The sequence below is a fragment of the Odontesthes bonariensis genome, chromosome 8 (assembly GCF_027942865.1).
Source record: "Odontesthes bonariensis isolate fOdoBon6 chromosome 8, fOdoBon6.hap1, whole genome shotgun sequence".
In the NCBI taxonomy this organism is placed as follows: domain Eukaryota; kingdom Metazoa; phylum Chordata; class Actinopteri; order Atheriniformes; family Atherinopsidae; genus Odontesthes; species Odontesthes bonariensis.
Window position 1 is genome coordinate 16,732,186 of NC_134513.1, and position 21,324 is coordinate 16,753,509.

Genomic DNA, 21,324 nt, shown 5'->3' on the forward strand with positions numbered 1-21,324 from the left:
GCTGTAATTTTCTGGTGACGTTCCGGGAGAGTCTCACAGTAGGAGATCAGACACACCAGGCAGGACTTTAGAGCCTTCAATTTGGTATGTGCAGACGTCATGCAGAACTTCTCCTGAAGCATGCGTTTCTTCCTAAAGTTGTGTCCACATGATATGGTGACTGGATCAGTGAAGACACCCGGACACTGACCTTCGGAGAGGAGAGTGGCAGCTGCCATGTCTGATAACAAATGTGAAACTATGAGATGTAAACTCTGACATAAGAGATATTATTTCTATTGTCCTTTTTTATTTTTTAAAACTAACAGTAACCCTACACAAGTAATAGGGTCATTACAATAGTGAAATATGATTTAATTTTAGAAGGAATGCACATCAATTACAGTAGACAACATAATGGACATAAGATGTGGGCTTTTTTTAAAGAACTTGTTTGTAGTCTAAGGCTTCATTTGATAGGAGTGATAATAGTAATTACATTCTCTGACTTGTCCGGGGGTGGGGGGTGGGGGTGGGTATCTGTCAAATGGGGGCATTTTTGCTGAAGATGAGAGATTTCCAAAATTCAGTCTGAGGCTTTCTGACTGTCAATGTGTCCTGCTTACTTAGTCTATCATGCCCTCTAGGGGACATGTTGGAGTCTCTCAGCTCAAGTAGAAAAAAAGGCCAATGGAAGATGGAAATGGAAAAAAATTTCTGAATTCTTTGGTTGAGTATCTTCATTTCTCTGGAGTCGACGGACTTGCTGGAGCGTTAAAATCACAGGACCGATTTAAGATGAGGTAGCAGTAAGACGCAGTCTCGCTGAGTCTCCGTTTAAATTTGTATTGAAAGTGCAGACTTCAAACTGTATACCAGTTTTTAAATTTGTTGTTCGGCCACGTAAAACACAGACTTATGATAAATAATTTACGCCATGCTTTTTGCTGAATATTGTCACGTTTTGCGCAGGAAGTAGCTATAAAAACTGGCTATTCTGTAAGTGGTCGCTGGGGTTTTCACAGTAAAAAATTCAACTTTTTTTCTTTTCAGATTTGATGTTTTTTTCCAAGTAATAGCCACAAAATGTTTATCTGTTTTGTTCACTTCAGGACTGCAATGCAAGATTTAACAAAAAAAAAGACTTTAATAGAAAAGATTAAAGAGATACATGCATTGAAATTTTTTTTAAAAAATGTACTCCAGTTTGATTGGGAAATACGTTTTAACCAGATTTTCACAATTTGCACACACACACACACACACACACACACACACACACACACACACACACACACACACACACACACGCACACACACACACACACACACACACTCAACTCTTGTAATAGGTTCAAGTTTGTATATTCATTGTGAACACACTCGAATTATCAAATGCAGATATAACAGGCTGCAGATTAGCCACAGTTCAGCGTTAGAATTTTACATTTACTGAACAAAACTCAAATTTCTGAGCGAAAGGGATCGCCGTCTTTTTTTTTTTTACAATTCATCTTAAGGAGGCGCAAAGGTTTGCGTGAAATTTCTTGACAAATTTATGCGGTGGATTTCATTCAAAGCTCTAAATGTCAACTTCAAGATGATGCATCTAGTAGTCGCTGAGATATTATCCAGGAAGTATAAATAATGTGACCTGTTTTTGGCGCTGAAAGAAAAAGGAGGACATCCCCTCTCATTCTCTATTTTATTTGTAGAAACAAAGTTATTCTTTCCGTTTGGTTCAAAATCCCAATTTACAAAAACATAAAAACCCTGTGATGTCCCAAGTTGTTGCCTTTCCCAGTGACTTTCAAAATAATGTTCTAATATGTGTAACATCAACCAGTGATGCAACAATATACATGCAGCGTATATAAGTACAACAATCAATGCCTACACAATTTACACAATGTCAAACCAATTCATCAAAGAAAGGGTCGGGACTGCTAATTTAGTTATAGATTTCAGACTTTAATTTTCAATTTATCAGTCCACCCAGATTCTCTCAAATAGAGGCTACACAATGTTTACATTATGGACACATCCCTGTAATATATTTATAATATACATCAATAGAACTCTAACTAGAAAGTCAGTGGGCCACCTAACTACATACACTGGAAAAAAATCTAAGTCTTACCAAGTATATTTATCTCATTTCTAGTCAAAATATCTCATTACACTTAATATAAGACACAACTGCCTAACAAGTACTATTTCAGCCAGATATAGGGACTTGTTTGAAGACAATCTGGAATATCTTGTTAAATGAAAAAATCTTGAAAACAAATTGTTTTGAGTCACATATCATATGAAACTAGCTCTTTTTTGGCATTTGAAGAGGTTTTTAAGCTAATTTCAAGATCACTTTTATCTCAAAAGTCCCAAATATAACATCTTATTTCTTGAAATCTTGACAAGCCGATTTTCACTAGTTCCATCGGCAGATTTCTTTTGCTCATTTCAAGCAAAAATGTCTCGTATTTGTTGTTTTTCTTACTTATTTTTGGAGGGGCATTTTTTTCCAGTGTTGAAGCTGTCAATTCATATCTACATTAGGCCAGAGAAAGTCCCTTTCAGTGGAAGAGTGTAAAGGCAAAAGTTATATAGATTTAGATATATACATTTTACATGAGACAAGGCATCACTCCTTTTTTGAATAATCAAACAAATATACTGTATAGCAAATGTGTTATTCAATCAATAAAGTGAGAGAATATTCAAATTGAGCGTGCAGTTCGGTGTTTGGAAATTTGGAAAAACTGTGATAAAAGCACAAAATCAGTTAAAATTCACTTAGTTTACATTCGTCATCTGGAATTGTTCCAGTGTGGTACTAGGTAATTGACAAAGGGATATTTTCGTGTGCTGAATCCATCCATCATTTTTTATGTTTGTATCTCTATGATGCCGTACATACATGGGTTCTCTCCTTAAGGAGATCCAAAAACATGTTAAGCTGACTGGTGAATCTTAACTGACCATAGGAGTGAGTATGAGCATGCATTGTTGTTTGTCTCTGTTGTTTAGCCCTGTGATGGACTGGCAACCCATCCAGGGTGTATCCCGCCCCCCTGTAAACCTAAATTGGATTAAGCGGGTATAGAAAATGGATGAGCGGATGGATTTTTATGATGTAATGATAAGTAAGGCTTCCAGACAAACCCAACGCCCCCTGAAATGATTCCAGTATTTAATTCACTGGACAGATAATCAGAGGGGCAGAGTTTTTACCACCATTATTATTACAGGGGTTGAATATTGGATACAGTCTCTCATTGAAGTTACAATCAGCGAATGAATAAATAAGGGCAGCAGTATCCACATCATAAAAAGAGACTAGACCCTCCTCATAATCTACAAACACTCCCACCTTCTCTGGCTTTGTTTTCAGGAAAATAGAAATCTTATAGTTACCAACGTAGTACTTATTTTCAGATTTCAAGCCTAGAGCCCAGAAACCATCGTTGAATGAACTTTTTCTGTTGATAGACTCTTTAACCACTCCTAAATTCCAGTCAGTCTTCTCTTTAACCTGAACCTCATAGTAAATTCTTCCTGAAGAGAAACCCTGCTTTCCTACAACGGCATAACAGGAAAACTTGTTTGGACTGTCTGGAAGATTCGGTACACCTCCATGTGTCACCTGTTTCCCATCATCAGACAGGATGAGTTGGACGTTTGCTGTTTCGGGATCAAGAGTCACATCCACTGCATACTGCTGGACACTCCTCAGCACAATGTCATCTAACAGTTTCGTCATCTCTTTCTTAAGCGTCTCCCCCAGCTGAGTCACGGCTCTCCTCAAAGTCCCTTCGAGTGTTGAGTGAACTCTGACTTCAGACCAATCTTTGGAGGGTGGAGCAGGCTTCAGAGACGAGAAGCTTCGGAGGAACTGGAAGTGGTCTTTCTTGTGTAAGAGGTGCTGCATCTCAGAGGTTTTCTTCATTAGCTCAGAGATCTCTTTTTCTAGCTCCTTAATGAAATCCTCAGCCTCTTTCTCATTAGTTTTCTGATTTTCTTCTATCAAGCCAATGAGCTCAGCCAGACTTTTTTCAACAGACTGGATCAGAGCGGTGAAGAGCTGGCGGCTGCTTTCTTTCTTTGTGTCTGAATCCTCCTTGTTGAGCTTTGCTGACTTTCTGATCTGCTCGATCTTCTCTCGTCTCTCCTGGATCATCAGCTGAACATGAGCCTCCATCATCTCGAGCTCAGTCTTCTTTCCTTCATACTCTTCCTTCAGAGGAACAACATCATGTGCCTTGTGATCTGTCTCAGTGCAAAACTGACACACGCACACGCTGTCAGACTTACAGAATATCTCCAGAAGTCTTTCATGCTTTTTACAAATTCTGTCCTCCAGGTCCTTCACAGGATGTATAAGCTTGTGTTTTTTCAGGCCAGGGATTCTCTGATGAGGCTCCAGGTGAGTCTCACAGTAGGAGGTCTGACACACCAGGCAGGACTTCAGAGCCTCCAGTTTGGTTTCTGTACAGACGTCACACAGAACTTCACCTGCTTCGGCTGCTGGTTCCTTCGGGGTGCCGCTGGCTTTCTTTTGAATTGACTCTCTGAAATGAGCAGCAATTTCCGAAATAAAAGTGTTGACTCGGAGTTCGGGTCTGGCGCTAAAAAGCTCTTTACACAGGGGACACTGGTACTTGACATCTCTATCCCAGTGCAGTGTGATGCATTTCTTGCAGAAGTTGTGTCCACACGGTATAGTGACCGGATCGGTGAAGACATCCAGACAGATGGAGCACTGAAGCTGATCTTCAGAGAGGAGAGCACTGGCAGCTGCCATGCCTGAGAACAAAAGTAAAACTTTTAAATAAAAGGTATTATTAATACTTTTATTATTTATTACAGAAATTGTAACTTAAAGGGATAGTTCGCCTCTTTTGACATGAAGCTGTATGACATCCCATATTAGCAATATAGTTTAAGAACATTGACTTACCCTCCGCTGCGTCCTGTGAGACGAGTTCCAGCCTCGTTTTGGCGTTGACGAAGGTAGTTCGGCTAGTTGGCTAGGGTCCCGAAAATAAAGCGTCTTGCTTCTCAAAACAATATGCGTTCAAAAGAGTAATACATTTGCATCACAAAATCCTCCCTCCAGAAAAAGTCAGACCTCACAATCGCTTGGCGCTATTTTCTCTACCTTTGTATCACTGTGTGCTGTGTAAACTGTGCAGACCGAAGAGCAGACCGAGCAGTAAACACCGTAACAGGTGCGGCTATCGCTAGGTGGCTGAACGCATTGATATAAAGGGAGGCAAAAATAGCGCCAAGCGATTGTGAGGTCTGACTTTTTCTGGAGGGAGGATTTTGTGATGCAGATGTATTACTCTTTTGAACGCATATTGTTTTGAGAAGCAAGACGCTTTATTTTCGGGACCCTAGCCAACTAACTAGACTACCTTCGACAACGCCAAAACGAGGCTGGAACTCGGCTCACAGGACGCAGCGGGGGGTAAGAAAATGTTCTTAAACTATATTGCTAATATGGGATGTCATACAGCTTCATGTCAAAAGAGGCGAACTATCCCTTTAAATATTTCAAATGTGTCAAATGTCAGACAAATCAAATGATCCTTGATTGATCAAATTAGAAGAAGAACTCTTCTACAAAGAAAGCCAAAAAATGTGTGGTCCAGGAATTTTTTCCTTGTCTTTGGACGAGGCATTTGCCAAAGAGGTCTTTGCAAAAATGTTTACACAAGTACAGTACGTCATGAAAAGAACTATTAAAAATATTTTTTAAACTCATTAACGCCTGTTTCTCCTACAGTATAGTGGCAATTCATACCACTCATGATAATGTTAGCAGATCATTGATCTAATAGAGTTTGAACCCACTAATGTGCTGGACTCGACTACACTATACTGTGAGTACAGGAAGGTCATCATGGACTTTGTCAACTGGTGTGAGCAAAACCACCTGCAAATGAACGCCAGCAAGACAAAGAGATGGTGGTCGACTTCCACAGGAAACACACTCTACCGCTGAACATCCGGGGACTTGACATCGAGAGAGTGAGGAAATACAAGTACCTGGGTGTTCACCTAATTAACTAATTGGACTGGACAGATAACACCCTCTTCACAAGAAGGGTCAGTGTCGTTTATACCCGCTGAGAAGGCTTGCATCTTTTTGGTGCGTGCAGGCAACTGCTAAGGACCTTCTACGACGCTTTGGTTGCATCTGTGGTTTCCTAAGCAGTGGTTTAGCTGGGGAGGGGGAGTGCTCTGAGCGGGATTAGAACAGACTCAACAGACTGATAAAAAGAGCAAGCTCAGTCTGTGGCTGTCCCCCTGACTCTATCAAAGGTGGTGGGGGAGAGGAGGGCTCTGGCCAAACTGATCCGCCATCATGAACAACACCTTCCACCCTCTGCATCAGACAGTGAGGGCCTGAAGTAGTGCCTTCAGCAACTGACTGCTACACCCCAAGTGTAAGAAGGAGAAATTTCCTCAGGTCCTTTAATCCATCGTCAATCAGACTGTATAGTGGCATCAATTCAGCCAAAGCTAAGGTATGGCAAGCTCACTATAGTCACATGACTACAGTATCAATCAATAAATATACATGCCCAGCAAATAATCACTGCAAAAGTCTGCTATGTAGCTTATCTGTGTGCAAATGCAGTCTCACTCACACCCCGCTAACATAACGTCTTGATCAATTCAGTCAAATGCGCCTTGGCTGGGAGATACCACATTTCAAAAGGGGATACAAGTGTTGGGAAAGAAGATGCTAAGATAAATTGATTGTGTTGTTCAGAATTTCATTAGTAGTTAATTTATATGAATTAAATAATAGAATAATCAATACAAATTGACACAGAGTAATTCCATACATGATTTTTTTTTTAAGAAGAAAAAAAGAAAAACGAACATTTACATTTTCATGGTGTGGCAGCTGCCATACCCAATTGACGCCCATGCTTTATAATGCTGCACCCTAACCATGCATACCCATTTGCTGCTGACGCTGCTACTGTAACTTGTGCGATAATCTGTTGAAATTTCATGTTGAAATGTCATCTTTGTATATATTTAAAAAAAAATTTTTTTTTACAATTATATTGCATATATAATTTAAAATCTAAACTTCCCTTATACTGTAACGGTGCTCTTTCCCCACTGTTGGATCAATAAAGTTTATCTTATCTTACACACATACGGATACAACGAGCACTGACTTCCAACCTGCTAGAGTCAGGATTTTGATCTGAGTATCTCACTAGAACATGGCACTGTGATAAAATTGTAGCAAAGCATTTATTATCACTATATTGCCTGATGTTAAGATGTTAATTTAGCCAAAGAGACTACTTAATACTAATCAGGGGCAGATTTAATTGATAGCCAAGGATGGCAAAGGATGTTATCGCTAACCGGCTACATTTTAAACAGGGCTAATCAATTTAGCAGTTTTTGTTTGGTTAAACCCAGAATATTATCTGTGTTGTGGTAATCTAAGGTACTAAAACAAAAACAAGAGGGCATCTTATTCATAAATCTTGGCAAGCATGCCAAATGAGCCCCGTGGCAATAACCAGAGGCCAAAGTCAACAAGCTAGATTTGAATCAGCTATAAGAGCCCTGAACCAGAATGACAGGTTCAACAAAGAGATTTGTGCACTGAAATGATGCACTTATCTTGAGCTAAATAAGATGAACCCCAGTATGTGGTGTGCCAGTGATAATCCATAATCAGCTTAAGTTCCTTTAACCAACTCTATCAGAGAATATTGCTTCAAAATAAGACGAACTGCAATTGCAGAGGCTCTCAAGTGTTTTGGTCCAAACTGTTATTGCAGGGCTGCAGAAAAATATATCTAGTATTTTGTTTCTGATTCACGTGAAATCCATTCTCCCATCCATTCTTAACTTTTATTAATCCATGAACTGATCAAAAAGACAGAAAACAAACAAAAGAAAAGAAAAGAAAAGCCAGAAATCTGCTGTTCAAATAAGGATTTCAAACAATTCATCACTAAAACGTTGCTCTACACTCGCAGGTTGTTTGCAACGAGTCGAGCCTACATTTCTGAATTATGTATGTACATTTATGGCATGATTACAAACAACAAGAAAGACCTTTTCTACCAAAAAATAGCCGAGGACAACCAAAGCCATGTATAAAAGCACATATTACTCACTGGCTGTATGCTGAGACTGTGCTGTACCGTAGAAAAAGCCCAAATTCTTCTGTTGTTTGTCAGAAAAAGATCTTAACTGCAGGCCTGCTGTAACCGAGTCTGTTTTACTTTCATTTACTGTACAGCGAAGAAAGCGATTGTGAAACACTCCTCTCTCTCCTCCTCTCTCTCCACTGTTGCCCCACCTACTCCAGGAAGTGAGCTGACAACAACATTTTCCATCCCTCAGATTTGGAGGTGGTGAATCAAATTCTATTTGAACTAAAGGTGGGAGACTTAATCTCGGAGTAGTACCTGTTGTTTTTACTCGGGGTGTTCATGAAGTGTGCTGCAGCTCTGAGAAACAACATGAACAAAGAGAACAATGTCCATGAGGATGTGAAGAGTAAGCGTGCAAATATTTCTTTCAGATTGTGTGAGTGGCATTTATCTGCATGTGCTTGTTGAGACCACTCTGACATCAAGTAAACTGTCATTGTTATAAAAAAAAAATGACCAGAGGATCCTCGAGCCCAAAGGAAATTCAAAAGTGAACTAAAAAAAAAGAGTCTAACATGTTTGTATTGGTGTATCATGACTCTTTGTGAGGGTATAATTATGCGGTGCCATGAGCTAATTTCTTAAGGCAGCATGACGATGTTTCATACACTGACAACACAGTGGCTACAACAGATCCCAGGAACAACACCAGAGATCTCAGTCCAGAAGAATGACGTTCTAGGAACAGCTAAATTACTACGTAGAACCTTCGGGCTCCCAGGCCTCCCCAAGGTCCAAGCTAAGAAATGAGAAAATGAGGTTTGTAGACAAAGTAGATAAAAGTCTTTTCTGCGTTCCAAGTTTATCACTTTCAGTCTGAATAAGTTACAAGACTCACAAATACAACAGAGTTTTGATTGTCACAGGTAAGACTGCTGTTTAACCATGCAATTTAATGATATGTATGGGCATGAAGCGTTGCTATGAAAGGACCAGGACCTAATAATGCAGCATCAGAAAGTTGTGAAAGTAGGTTATGACATTTGTTTACCAACTTCCTGATGTACATTGAAGCCCCTATGACATTGACGAAGGTAGCCCGGCTAGTTGGCTAGGGTCCTGAAAATAAAGCGTTTTGCTTCTCAAAACAATATGCGTTCAAAAGAGTAATACATTGGCATCACAAAATCGTCCGTCCAGAAAAAGTCAGACCTCACAATCGCTTGGCGCTATTTTTGCCTCCTTCATATCAATGCTCAGCTACCTGCCGATACCCGCACCTGTTACGGTGTTTACTGCTCGGAAGCAGGGGACTGCTCAGTCTGCACTTCGGTCTGCACAGTTTACACAGCCCGTAGTGATACGAAGGTAGAGAGAAACAACGCCAAGCGATTGTGAGGTCTGACTTTTTCTGGATAACTTTTTTGTGATGCAAATGTATTACTCTTTTGAACGCATATTGTTTTGAGAAGCAAGACGCTTTATTTTCGGGACCCTAGCAAACTAGCCGGACTACCTTCGTCAACGCCAAAACGAGGCTGGAACTCGGCTCACAGGACGCAGCGGGGGGTAAGTCAATGTTCATAAATGATATTGCTAATATGGGATGTCATACAGCTTCATGTCAAAAGAGGCGAACTATCCCTTTAACTTAAAGTCACTCCTGCTGAGGAGGAAAACAGAAAACCTCACCTGAAAAATACGTGGCACTACAGTATGAAATATTATCAAAACAAAAAGTCACTCCACTTGGAGGAAAAGGCAAGAAAGCTATAAAACTTAAACTAGGCTTAATCAAGGCTATACTATAAAAGTTATCCAGAACAAAACTCTCTTAGCGAGGACTCGATCAAAACGATGACTTGGAACTTGGACAATGGCTTAGCAAAGGCAAGAGTGAAGCACGTTAGGACCAACAAAGACGACACACTGGCACAAGACAAGGGGAGACGCAGACTCTTACACACACAGGGTTAACAGGGAACAGGTGGAATCATTCATGCGACAATCAGACTGGGACACGAGAGGAAGAGCAAGTGACCTAAAACGAGAGGAGAGCTAATCTTTCAAAATAAAACAGGAAATGACGAGACATGACATGGAGACGAGACAAAAAACACACTTGACCTCACCGCGGTGTGACAAACCGTTAATTTAACAAACATTTAAATCCAGTTTGGATCCACAGGGGTCAAAATCTGGGTGGACTCTCCCGTTGAGGTTGCTGCTAGTAAATGAGTAAATATGGACAGACCCCATAACACGGGAACACTCCTTCATTCTGAGGATTTGCCGTCAGTGAGATATTCACTGAGACAGCTAACTCATACTTATTTCAAACTGTCAAACTTAAAGCCATGAAGCCATTTTTAGGTGACATTGGGACTCTTCTCTTCAGAGTAAAAAAAAAACCTGCTCTCCTAGAACAGCAGAGTAATAAAGTCTACTTGAACTTTCTGGAAGGTTCTGGTATGTATCTCCAAATCTGACATTTCCAGTCATCAGTCAGAATGAGAGCTGGGTGTGCTGTTTCATGATCAAAAGTCCCTTCCACTGCATACTGCTGGACCCTCTTCAGTTTAGTAGCATGAACTGATGACCTCGGTTCAGCCTTCTGTGGGTACAGGAGGGCTCGGGATGAGAAGTTTTGAAGTGCTCCACCTCAGAGCTCTTTTTCATTAATTCCACCACTTCTCTGATAAAGCTCTCTGCCTGTTTACCTCTTGCTTTCTAGCTCTCTTCAATCATTTTAAGGAGCTGTGCTGGACTTGCCTCAACACTGGCTGATCCCACTTTGTCCGTGTCCTCCTTGCTGAGCTCCATGCACTGTTTTTATTTGCTGGATCTTCAGTCTGTCTCTTCCAGCTCAGTCTTCTTCCTTTCATACTCAGAGGAACAATTTTTTTTGTCCCTTATGATCCAGATGGGACTCACAAACACATATCTGCTCAATCTTGCAGAACATCACCACATCCAGAGGTCTCTCCTGCTTCTCCCTTCAGATTCTCCACTGTTCGTGTTTTGTCCCAGCTGTAATTTTCTGGTGACGTTCCGGGAGAGTCTCACAGTAGGAGATCAGACACACCAGGCAGGACTTTAGAGCCTTCAATTTGGTATGTGCAGACGTCATGCAGAACTTCTCCTGAAGCATGCGTTTCTTCCTAAAGTTGTGTCCACATGATATGGTGACTGGATCAGTGAAGACACCCGGACACTGACCTTCGGAGAGGAGAGTGGCAGCTGCCATGTCTGATAACAAATGTGAAACTATGTGATGTAAACTCTGACATAAGAGATATTATTTCTATTGTCCTTTTTTATTTTTTAAAACTAACAGTAACCCTACACAAGTAATAGGGTCATTACAATAGTGAAATATGATTTAATTTTAGAAGGAATGCACATCAATTACAGTAGACAACATAATGGACATAAGATGTGGGCTTTTTTTTTAAAGAACTTGTTTGTAGTCTAAGGCTTCATTTGATAGGAGTGATAATAGTAATTACATTCTCTGACTTGTCCGGGGGTGGGGGGTGGGGGTGGGTATCTGTCAAATGGGGGCATTTTTGCTGAAGATGAGAGATTTCCAAAATTCAGTCTGAGGCTTTCTGACTGTCAATGTGTCCTGCTTACTTAGTCTATCATGCCCTCTAGGGGACATGTTGGAGTCTCTCAGCTCAAGTAGAAAAAAAGGCCAATGGAAGATGGAAATGGAAAAAAATTTCTGAATTCTTTGGTTGAGTATCTTCATTTCTCTGGAGTCGACGGACTTGCTGGAGCGTTAAAATCACAGGACCGATTTAAGATGAGGTAGCAGTAAGACGCAGTCTCGCTGAGTCTCCGTTTAAATTTGTATTGAAAGTGCAGACTTCAAACTGTATACCAGTTTTTAAATTTGTTGTTCGGCCACGTAAAACACAGACTTATGATAAATAATTTACGCCATGCTTTTTGCTGAATATTGTCACGTTTTGCGCAGGAAGTAGCTATAAAAACTGGCTATTCTGTAAGTGGTCGCTGGGGTTTTCACAGTAAAAAATTCAACTTTTTTTCTTTTCAGATTTGATGTTTTTTTCCAAGTAATAGCCACAAAATGTTTATCTGTTTTGTTCACTTCAGGACTGCAATGCAAGATTTAACAAAAAAAAAGACTTTAATAGAAAAGATTAAAGAGATACATGCATTGAAATTTTTTTTAAAAAATGTACTCCAGTTTGATTGAGAAATACGTTTTCACCAGATTTTCACAATTTGCACACACACACACACACACACACACACACACACGCACACACACACACACACACACACACTCAACTCTTGTAATAGGTTCAAGTTTGTATATTCATTGTGAACACACTCGAATTATCAAATGCAGATATAACAGGCTGCAGATTAGCCACAGTTCAGCGTTAGAATTTTACATTTACTGAACAAAACTCAAATTTCTGAGCGAAAGGGATCGCCGTCTTTTTTTTTTTTTTTACAATTCATCTTAAGGAGGCGCAAAGGTTTGCGTGAAATTTCTTGACAAATTTATGCGGTGGATTTCATTCAAAGCTCTAAATGTCAACTTCAAGATGATGCATCTAGTAGTCGCTGAGATATTATCCAGGAAGTATAAATAATGTGACCTGTTTTTGGCGCTGAAAGAAAAAGGAGGACATCCCCTCTCATTCTCTATTTTATTTGTAGAAACAAAGTTATTCTTTCCGTTTGGTTCAAAATCCCAATTTACAAAAACATAAAAACCCTGTGATGTCCCAAGTTGTTGCCTTTCCCAGTGACATTCAAAATAATGTTCTAATATGTGTAACATCAACCAGTGATGCAACAATATACATGCAGCGTATATAAGTACAACAATCAATGCCTACACAATTTACACAATGTCAAACCAATTCATCAAAGAAAGGGTCCGGACTGCTAATTTAGTTATAGATTTCAGACTTTAATTTTCAATTTATCAGTCCACCCAGATTCTCTCAAATAGAGGCTACATAATGTTTACATTATGGACACATAAATAATTTACGCCATGCTTTTTGCTGAATATTGTAACATTTTGCGCAGGAAGTAGCTATAAAAACTGGCTCTTCTATAAGTGGTTGCTGTGGTTTTCACAGTAAATTTTTTTTACTTTTTTTCTTTTCGGATTTGATGTTTTTGGGTGATTTTAGGTCTGATGTGTTAATACAGTATGTCAAAATTAAATATGTGAGTTTGTGCGGAATAAAATGACAGAGCAAAGCAAGGTTAACCGTTTTTTTTAAGGTGAGATATAAAGGTAAAATCAAAAGTAGTCAAAAAACGGCAAATTATACCATTTATCCCAGAGGGTTAATGGGTGTATCAGTGATGAACAAGAGGCTACAGAGGACCACTTTGTTGCATGATCGAAGCAGAACAGATGATTGTGGATTTTAGGAGCTAAATAAAATCTCCACCCTGGAAGAAGAGGTGGAGGTGATGGAGAACCCTGGTTAACCAACAAAAATCAACCCCCTTCGACACCAACAAAAGTGACAAACATATCACAAAGGTTTTACGCTAGAAATATGTTTTAAGAAGAGATTTTAAAAAAGCCACTCACTCTGCCGACCTAATCACTCATTTCACACTTTCAGGGCTTGTTTTGTCACATCTGGTCTTCAGCCTTGCCCCTGGGACAAATAACAGTCCTCGGGTTGAATATAATAGTAGGTGAGAAGCCTTGAAAGGCCTTATAAGTCAATAGTCTGATCCTAAAATCAATTCTACAAAGTAGTGGGTCCGATTAAACGTAGGCGGAAACAGGTGTGATGTGCTCACTTCTTTTGTTCTTGGTTATTTTTCTTATAATCTCAAACTGATTTATGTATTTTTTTGTTGAGACAAGTGGAAAGACTGTTGTTTTAGTCTGAGGTATGTGGAGATTAGAGCATTTAAAATGGTTTCTGGGTTGTTAAAGGATCAAAATGGACCACATATTAGAAATATTTCTGAACTGGTAAAAACATGACAGTACAAGTTTTTATAATGATTTCATTAACAAGAAGAAACTGAGATGTTTTCTTTCAAATGTCTGCAGAGAACGTATATATATATATATATATATATATATATATATATATATATATATATATATATATATATATATATATATGTATATATATATATATATATACATATATATATATATATATCCATTCAATATCAGTGGAAAAATGACACATTTTAGAAGACGCAAGAAGGTAACCTCGCAACGCCCAATAAGACAAATAGGTAAAACCTGTCAGTCAAACATTTTGCCTTTGTTAGTTCACCTGCTTACTGTTTGAACAAAGCTTATAATGTTCACCAGTCTTATAAGACTGTGCTGTTAAAAAAGGCCAACATTTGCAGTTGTTTGTCAGGAAAAGAGGATGAGCTCAACTGCAGTCCCACTGTCACCAAATAACTTTTACTATCATTTACTGAACAGTAAAGATCACGAAACACTCATCTCTGTCGAAATGTCCACTCATTAAAGGGATAGTTCGCCTCTTTTGACATGAAGCTGTATGACATCCCATATTAGCAATATCATTTATGAACATTGACTTACCCCCCGCTGCGTCCTGTGAGCCGAGTTCCAGCCTCGTTTTGGCGTTGACGAAGGTAGTCCGGCTAGTTGGCTAGGGTCCCGAAAATAAAGCGTCTTGCTTCTCAAAACAACATGCGTTCAAAAGAGTAATACATTTGCATCACAAAATCGTCCCTCCAGAAAAAGTCAGACCTCATAATCGCTTGGCGCTATTTCTCTCTCCCTTCGTATCACTACGGGCTGTGTAAACTGTGCAGACCGAAGAGCAGACCGAGCAGTAAACACCGTAACAGGTGCAGCTATCGCTAATTGGCTGAACGCATTGATATGAAGGGAGGCAAAAATAGCGCCAAGCGATTTACACAATGTCAAACCAATTCATCAAAGAAAGGGTCGGGACTGCTAATTTAGTTATAGATTTCAGACTTTAATTTTCAATTTATCAGTCCACCCAGATTCTCTCAAATAGAGGCTACATAATGTTTACATTATGGACACATCCCTGTAATATATTTATAATATACATCAATAGAACTCTAACTAGAAAGTCAGTGGGCCACCTAACTACATACACTGGAAAAAAATCTAAGTCTTACCAAGTATATTTATCTCATTTCTAGTCAAAATATCTCATTACACTTAATATAAGACACAACTGCCTAACAAGTACTATTTCAGCCAGATATAGGGACTTGTTTGAAGACAATCTGGAATATCTTGTTAAATGAAAAAATCTTGAAAACAAATTGTTTTGAGTCACATATCATATGAAACAAGCTCTTTTTTGGCATTTGAAGAGGTTTTTAAGCTAATTTCAAGATCACTTTTATCTCAAAAGTCCCAAATATAACATCTTATTTCTTGAAATCTTGACAAGCCGATTTTCACTAGTTCCATCGGCAGATTTCTTTTGCTCATTTCAAGCAAAAATGTCTCGTATTTGTTGTTTTTCTTACTTATTTTTGGAGGGGCATTTTTTTCCAGTGTTGAAGCTGTCAATTCATATCTACATTAGGCCAGAGAAAGTCCCTTTCAGTGGAAGAGTGTAAAGGCAAAAGTTATATAGATTTAGATATATACATTTTACATGAGACAAGGCATCACTCCTTTTTTGAATAATCAAACAAATATACTGTATAGCAATTATGTTATTCAATCAATAAAGTGAGAGAATATACAAATTGAGCGTGCAGTTCGGTGTTTGGAAATTTGGAAAAACAGTGATAAAAGCACAAAATCAGTTAAAATTCACTTAGTTTACATTCGTCATCTGGAATTGTTCCAGTGTGGTACTAGGTAATTGACAAAGGGATATTTTCGTGTGCTGAATCCATCCATCATTTTTTATGTTTGTATCTCTATGATGCCGTACATACATGGGTTCTCTCCTTAAGGAGATCCAAAAACATGTTAAGCTGACTGGTGAATCTTAACTGACCATAGGAGTGAGTATGAGCGTGCATTGTTGTTTGTCTCTGTTGTTTAGCCCTGTGATGGACTGGCAACCCATCCAGGGTGTATCCCGCCCCCCTGTAAACCTAAATTGGATTAAGCGGGTATAGAAAATGGATGAGCGGATGGATTTTTATGATGTAATGATAAGTAAGGCTTCCAGACAAACCCAACGCCCCCTGAAATGATTCCAGTATTTAATTCACTGGACAGATAATCAGAGGGGCAGAGTTTTTACCACCATTATTATTACAGGGGTTGAATATTGGATACAGTCTCTCATTGAAGTTACAATCAGCGAATGAATAAATAAGGGCAGCAGTATCCACATCATAAAAAGAGACTAGACCCTCCTCATAATCTACAAACACTCCCACCTTCTCTGGCTTTGTTTTCAGGAAAATAGAAATCTTATAGTTACCAACGTAGTACTTATTTTCAGATTTCAAGCCTAGAGCCCAGAAACCATCGTTGAATGAACTTTTTCTGTTGATAGACTCTTTAACCACTCCTAAATTCCAGTCAGTCTTCTCTTTAACCTGAACCTCATAGTAAATTCTTCCTGAAGAGAAACGCTGCTTTCCTACAACGGCATAACAGGAAAACTTGTTTGGACTGTCTGGAAGATTCGGTACACCTCCATGTGTCACCTGTTTCCCATCATCAGACAGGACGAGTTCGACGTTTGCTGTTTCGGGATCAAGAGTCACATCCACTGCATACTGCTGGACACTCCTCGGCACAATGTCATCTAACAGTTTCGTCATCTCTTTCTTAAGCGTCTCCTCCAGCTGAGTCACGGCTCTCCTCAAAGTCCTTTCGAGTGTTGAGTGAACTCTGACTTCAGACCAATCTTTGGTGGGTGGAGCAGGCTTCAGAGACGAGAAGCTTCGGAGGAACTGGAAGTGGTCTTTGTTGTGTAAGAGGTGCTGCATCTCAGAGGTTTTGTTCATTAGCTCAGAGATCTCTTTTTCTAGTTCCTTAATGAAATCCTCAGCCTCTTTCTCATTAGTTTTCTGATTTTCTTCTATCAAGCCAATGTGCTCAGCAAAACTTTTTTCAACAGACTGGATCAGAGCGGTGAAGAGCTGGCGGCTGCTTTCTTTCTTTGTGTCTGAATCCTCCTTGTTGAGCTTTGCTGACTTTCTGATCTGCTCGATCTTCTGTCGTCTCTCCTGGATCATCAGCTGAACATGAGCCTCCATCATCTCGAGCTCAGTCTTCTTTCCTTCATACTCTTCCATCAGAGGAACAACATCATGTGCCTTGTGATCTGTCTCAGTGCAAAACTGACACACGCACACGCTGTCGGACTTACAGAACATCTCCAGAAGTCTTTCATGCTTTTTACAAATTCTGTCCTCCAGGTCCTTCACCGGATGAATAAGCTTGTGTTTTTTCAGGCCAGGGATTCTCTGATGAGGCTCCAGGTGAGTCTCACAGTAGGAGGTCTGACACACCAGGCAGGACTTCAGAGCCTCCAGCTTGGTTTCTGTACAGACGTCACACAGAACTTCACCTGCTTCGGCTTCTTGTTCCTTTGAGGTGCCGCTGGCTTTCTTTTGAATTGACTCTCTGAAATGAGCAGCAATTTCCGAAATAAAAGTGTTGACTCGGAGTTCGGGTCTGGCGCTAAAAAGCTCTTTACACAGGGGACACTGGTACTTGAGATCTCTATCCCAGTGCAGTGTGATGCATCTCTTGCAGAAGTTGTGTCCACACGGTATAGTGACCGGATCGGTGAAGACATCCAGACAGATGGAGCACTGAAGCTGATCTTCAGAGAGGAGAGCACTGGCAGCTGCCATGCCTGAGAACAAAAGTAAAACTTTTAAATAAAAGGTATTATTAACACTTTTATTATATATTACAGAAAGTGTAACTTAAGTATTTGAAAGTGTGTCAAATGTCAGACAAATCAAATTATCCTTGATTGATCAAATTAGAAGAAGAACTCTTCTACAAAGAAAGCCAAAAAATGTGTGGTCCAGGAATTTTTTCCTTGTCTTTAGACGAGGCATTTGCCAAAGAGGTCTTTGCAAAAATCTTTACACAAATACAGTACGTCACTAAAAGAACTATTAACCCTCCTGTTGTCTTGCAGGTCAAAAGTGACCCACTACCATGTTTAGCTGTAGAAAAAATACCTTAAACTATCTTTTTCCAACTTGAAATTTTATGACGTCCTAAAAGGGACCCCATCATTAGAAAAAGTCATACTTTATTTTAGTTTATGCTTCCATGTGGGCTGTACACCACTAGGGTACAAAGATTGTCTTATGGGTCATTTTTGACCCGTGAATTATAAAAACATTTTAAACACCAGAAAAAAGTTCACTGTTTTTTCCCCTTTCAATATAATTAATTCAGAGGTAATTACTTCACATTTATATAATAGCAATAATAAACCTTTATTATGTAAAAGAAAACTGAGAAAACAAGAAAACTGTTGGTCCAACTGACAGTTGGTTTGTGGTAAAAAAAAAAAAAAAAAGTGTAATCCTGAAAACTGGTGATTGTCTTTTTGTATTGTGTAGTAAAAAAATACATGATAAAAAATGTATTGAGTTGAGTTGAATAGATAAATAACAGGTGGTTTCATCATACAAAATAGATTTTGGATTTAAAATTCAATTAAGTTGCTTTATTTTGGGGCTTTGGTAGGGCAGGTCATTTTTGACCCATAGGACAAGGGGAGTAAACACAATGTTAAGACCGCACAAGGGTTAAAAATATTTTTTCATTAATTTCAGTCATTAACGCCTGTTTCTCCTACAGTATAGTGGCAGTTCATGCCACTCATGATAATGTTAGCAGATCATTGATCCAATAGAATTTAAACCGACTAATTTGCTGGACTCGACTACACTATACTGTGAGTACAGGAAGGTCATCATGGACTTTGTCAACTGGTGTGAGCAAAACCACCTGCAAATGAACGCCAGCAAGACAAAGAGATGGTGGTCGACTTCCACAGGAAACCTTCACACACTCTACCGCTGAACATCTGGGGACTTGACATCGAGAGAGTGAGGAAATACAAGTACCTGGGTGTTCACCTAATTAACTAATTGGACTGGACAGATAACACCCTCTTCACAAGAAGGGTCAGCAACTGACTGCTACACCCCAAGTGTAAGAAGGAGAAGTTTCCGCAGGTCCTCTAAACCATCGTCAATCAGACTGTATAATGCTGCACCCTAACCATGCATACCCACTTGCTGCTGACGCTGCTACTGTAACTTGTGCAATAATCTGTTGAAATTTCATGTTGAAATGTCATCTTTGTATATCTTTCTTTCGAAACAGCCCTTATACTGTAACGGTGATCTTTCCCCACTGTGGGATCAATAAAGTTTATCTTATCTTACACACATACGGGTACAACGGGCACTGACTTCCAACCTGTTAGAGTCAGGATTTTGATCTGAGTATCTCACTAGAAAATGGCACTGTGATAAAATTGTAGCAAAGCATTTATTATCACTATATTGCACGATGTTAAGATGTTAATATAGCCAAAGAGACCACTTAATACTAATCAGGGGCAGATTTCATTGATAGCCAAGGACGGGAGAGGATAAACGGCTAATTTTAACCAGTAACAACATAAGCTACAGCAGTATGAAAATAGGGCTAATCAATTTAGCAGTTTTTGTTTGATTAAACCCAGAATATTATCAGTGTTGTGGTAATCTAAGGTACTAAAACAAAAACAAGAGGGCATATTATTCATAAATCTTGGCAAGCATGCCAAATGAGCCCCGTGGCAATAACCAGAGGCCAAAGTCAACAAGCTAGATTTGAATCAGCTATAAGAGCCCTGAACCAGAATGACAGGTTCAACAAAGAGATTTGTGCACTAAAATGATGCACTTATCTCGAGCTAAATAAGGTGAACCCCAGTATGTGGTGTGCCAGTGATAATCCATAATCAGCTTAAGTTCCTTTAACCAACTCTATCAGAGAATATTGCTTCAAAATAAGACGAACTGCAATTGCAGAGGCTCTCAAGTGTTTTGGTCCAAACTGATATTGCAGGGCTGCAGAAAAATATATCTAATATTTTGTTTCTGATTCACGTGAAATCCATTCTCCCATCCATTCTTAACTTTTATTAATCCATGAACTGATCAAAAAGCCAGAAAACAAAGAAAAGAAAAGAAAAGAAAAGCCAGAAATCTGCTGTTCAAATAATGATTTCAAACAATTCATCGCTAAAACGTTGCTCTACACTCGCAGGTTGTTTGCAACGAGTCGAGCCTACATTTCTGAATTATGTATGTACATTTATGGCATGATTACAAACAACAAGAAAGACCTTTTCTACCAAAAAATAGCCGAGGACAACCAAAGCCATGTATAAAAGCACATATTACTCACCGGCTGTATGCTGAGACTGTGCTGTACCGTAGAAAAAGCCCAAATTCTTCTGTTGTTTGTCAGAAAAAGATCTTAACTGCAGGCCTGCTGTACCCGAGTCTGTTTTACTTTCATTTACTGTACAGCGAAGAAAGCGATTGTGAAACACTCCTCTCTCTCCTCCTCTCTCTCCACTGTTGCCCCACCTACTCCAGGAAGTTAGCTGACAAAAACATTTTCCATCCCTCAGATTTGGAGGTGGTGAATCAACTTCAATTTGAACTAAAGGTGGGAGACTTAATCTCAGAGTAGTACCTGCTGTTTTTACTCGGGGTGTTCATGAAGTGTGCTGCAGCTCTGAGAAGCAACATGAACAAAGAGAACAATGTCCATGAGGATGTGAAGAGTAAGCGTGCAAATATTTCTTTCAGATTGTGTTAGTGGCATTTATGTGCATGTGCTTGTTGAGACCACTCTGACAACAAGTAAACTGTCATTGTTATGAAAAAGATTTACCACAGGATCCTCGAGCCCAAAGGCAATTCAAAAGTGAACTAAAAAAAAAGAGTCTAACATGTTTGTATTGGTGTATCATGACTCTTTGTGAGGGTATAATTATGCGGTGCCATGAGCTAATTTCTTAAGGCAGCATGACGATGTTTCATACACTGACAACACAGTGGCTACAACAGATCCCAGGAACAACACCAGAGATCTCAGTCCAGAAGAATGACGTTCTAAGAACAGCTAAATTACTACGTAGAACCTTCGGGCTCCCAGGCCTCCCCAAGGTCCAAGCTAAGAAATTAGAAAATG

General features: G+C 39.4%; 2 protein-coding genes across 2 annotated transcripts; both read right to left on the bottom strand.

Annotated features, from left to right (window-relative positions):
* Nucleotides 1–1,304: 1,304 nt before the first annotated feature.
* Nucleotides 1,305–8,293, bottom strand: LOC142385412 (E3 ubiquitin-protein ligase TRIM21-like). Its single transcript, XM_075471948.1, has 2 exons — nucleotides 8,148–8,293; nucleotides 1,305–4,785 (listed from the first exon to the last, which is right to left on the bottom strand). Exon 2 carries the CDS (start codon nucleotides 4,781–4,783, stop codon nucleotides 3,173–3,175), a length of 1,611 nt encoding a protein of 536 aa, XP_075328063.1. The 5' UTR covers nucleotides 4,784–4,785; nucleotides 8,148–8,293; the 3' UTR covers nucleotides 1,305–3,172.
* A 7,554-nt stretch (nucleotides 8,294–15,847) lies between these two features.
* On the bottom strand, nucleotides 15,848–20,649 carry LOC142385413 (E3 ubiquitin-protein ligase TRIM21-like). The gene is made up of 2 exons (XM_075471949.1): nucleotides 20,530–20,649; nucleotides 15,848–17,956 (listed from the first exon to the last, which is right to left on the bottom strand). Exon 2 carries the CDS (start codon nucleotides 17,952–17,954, stop codon nucleotides 16,344–16,346), a length of 1,611 nt encoding a protein of 536 aa, XP_075328064.1. The 5' UTR covers nucleotides 17,955–17,956; nucleotides 20,530–20,649; the 3' UTR covers nucleotides 15,848–16,343.
* Nucleotides 20,650–21,324: the final 675 nt, after the last annotated feature.

Coding starts and splice junctions, on each gene's coding strand:
- LOC142385413 (XM_075471949.1), bottom strand. CDS start 17,954: ATGGCAGCTGCCAGTGCTCTCCTCTCTGAAGATCAGCTTCAGTGCTCC.
- LOC142385412 (XM_075471948.1), bottom strand. CDS start 4,783: ATGGCAGCTGCCAGTGCTCTCCTCTCTGAAGATCAGCTTCAGTGCTCC.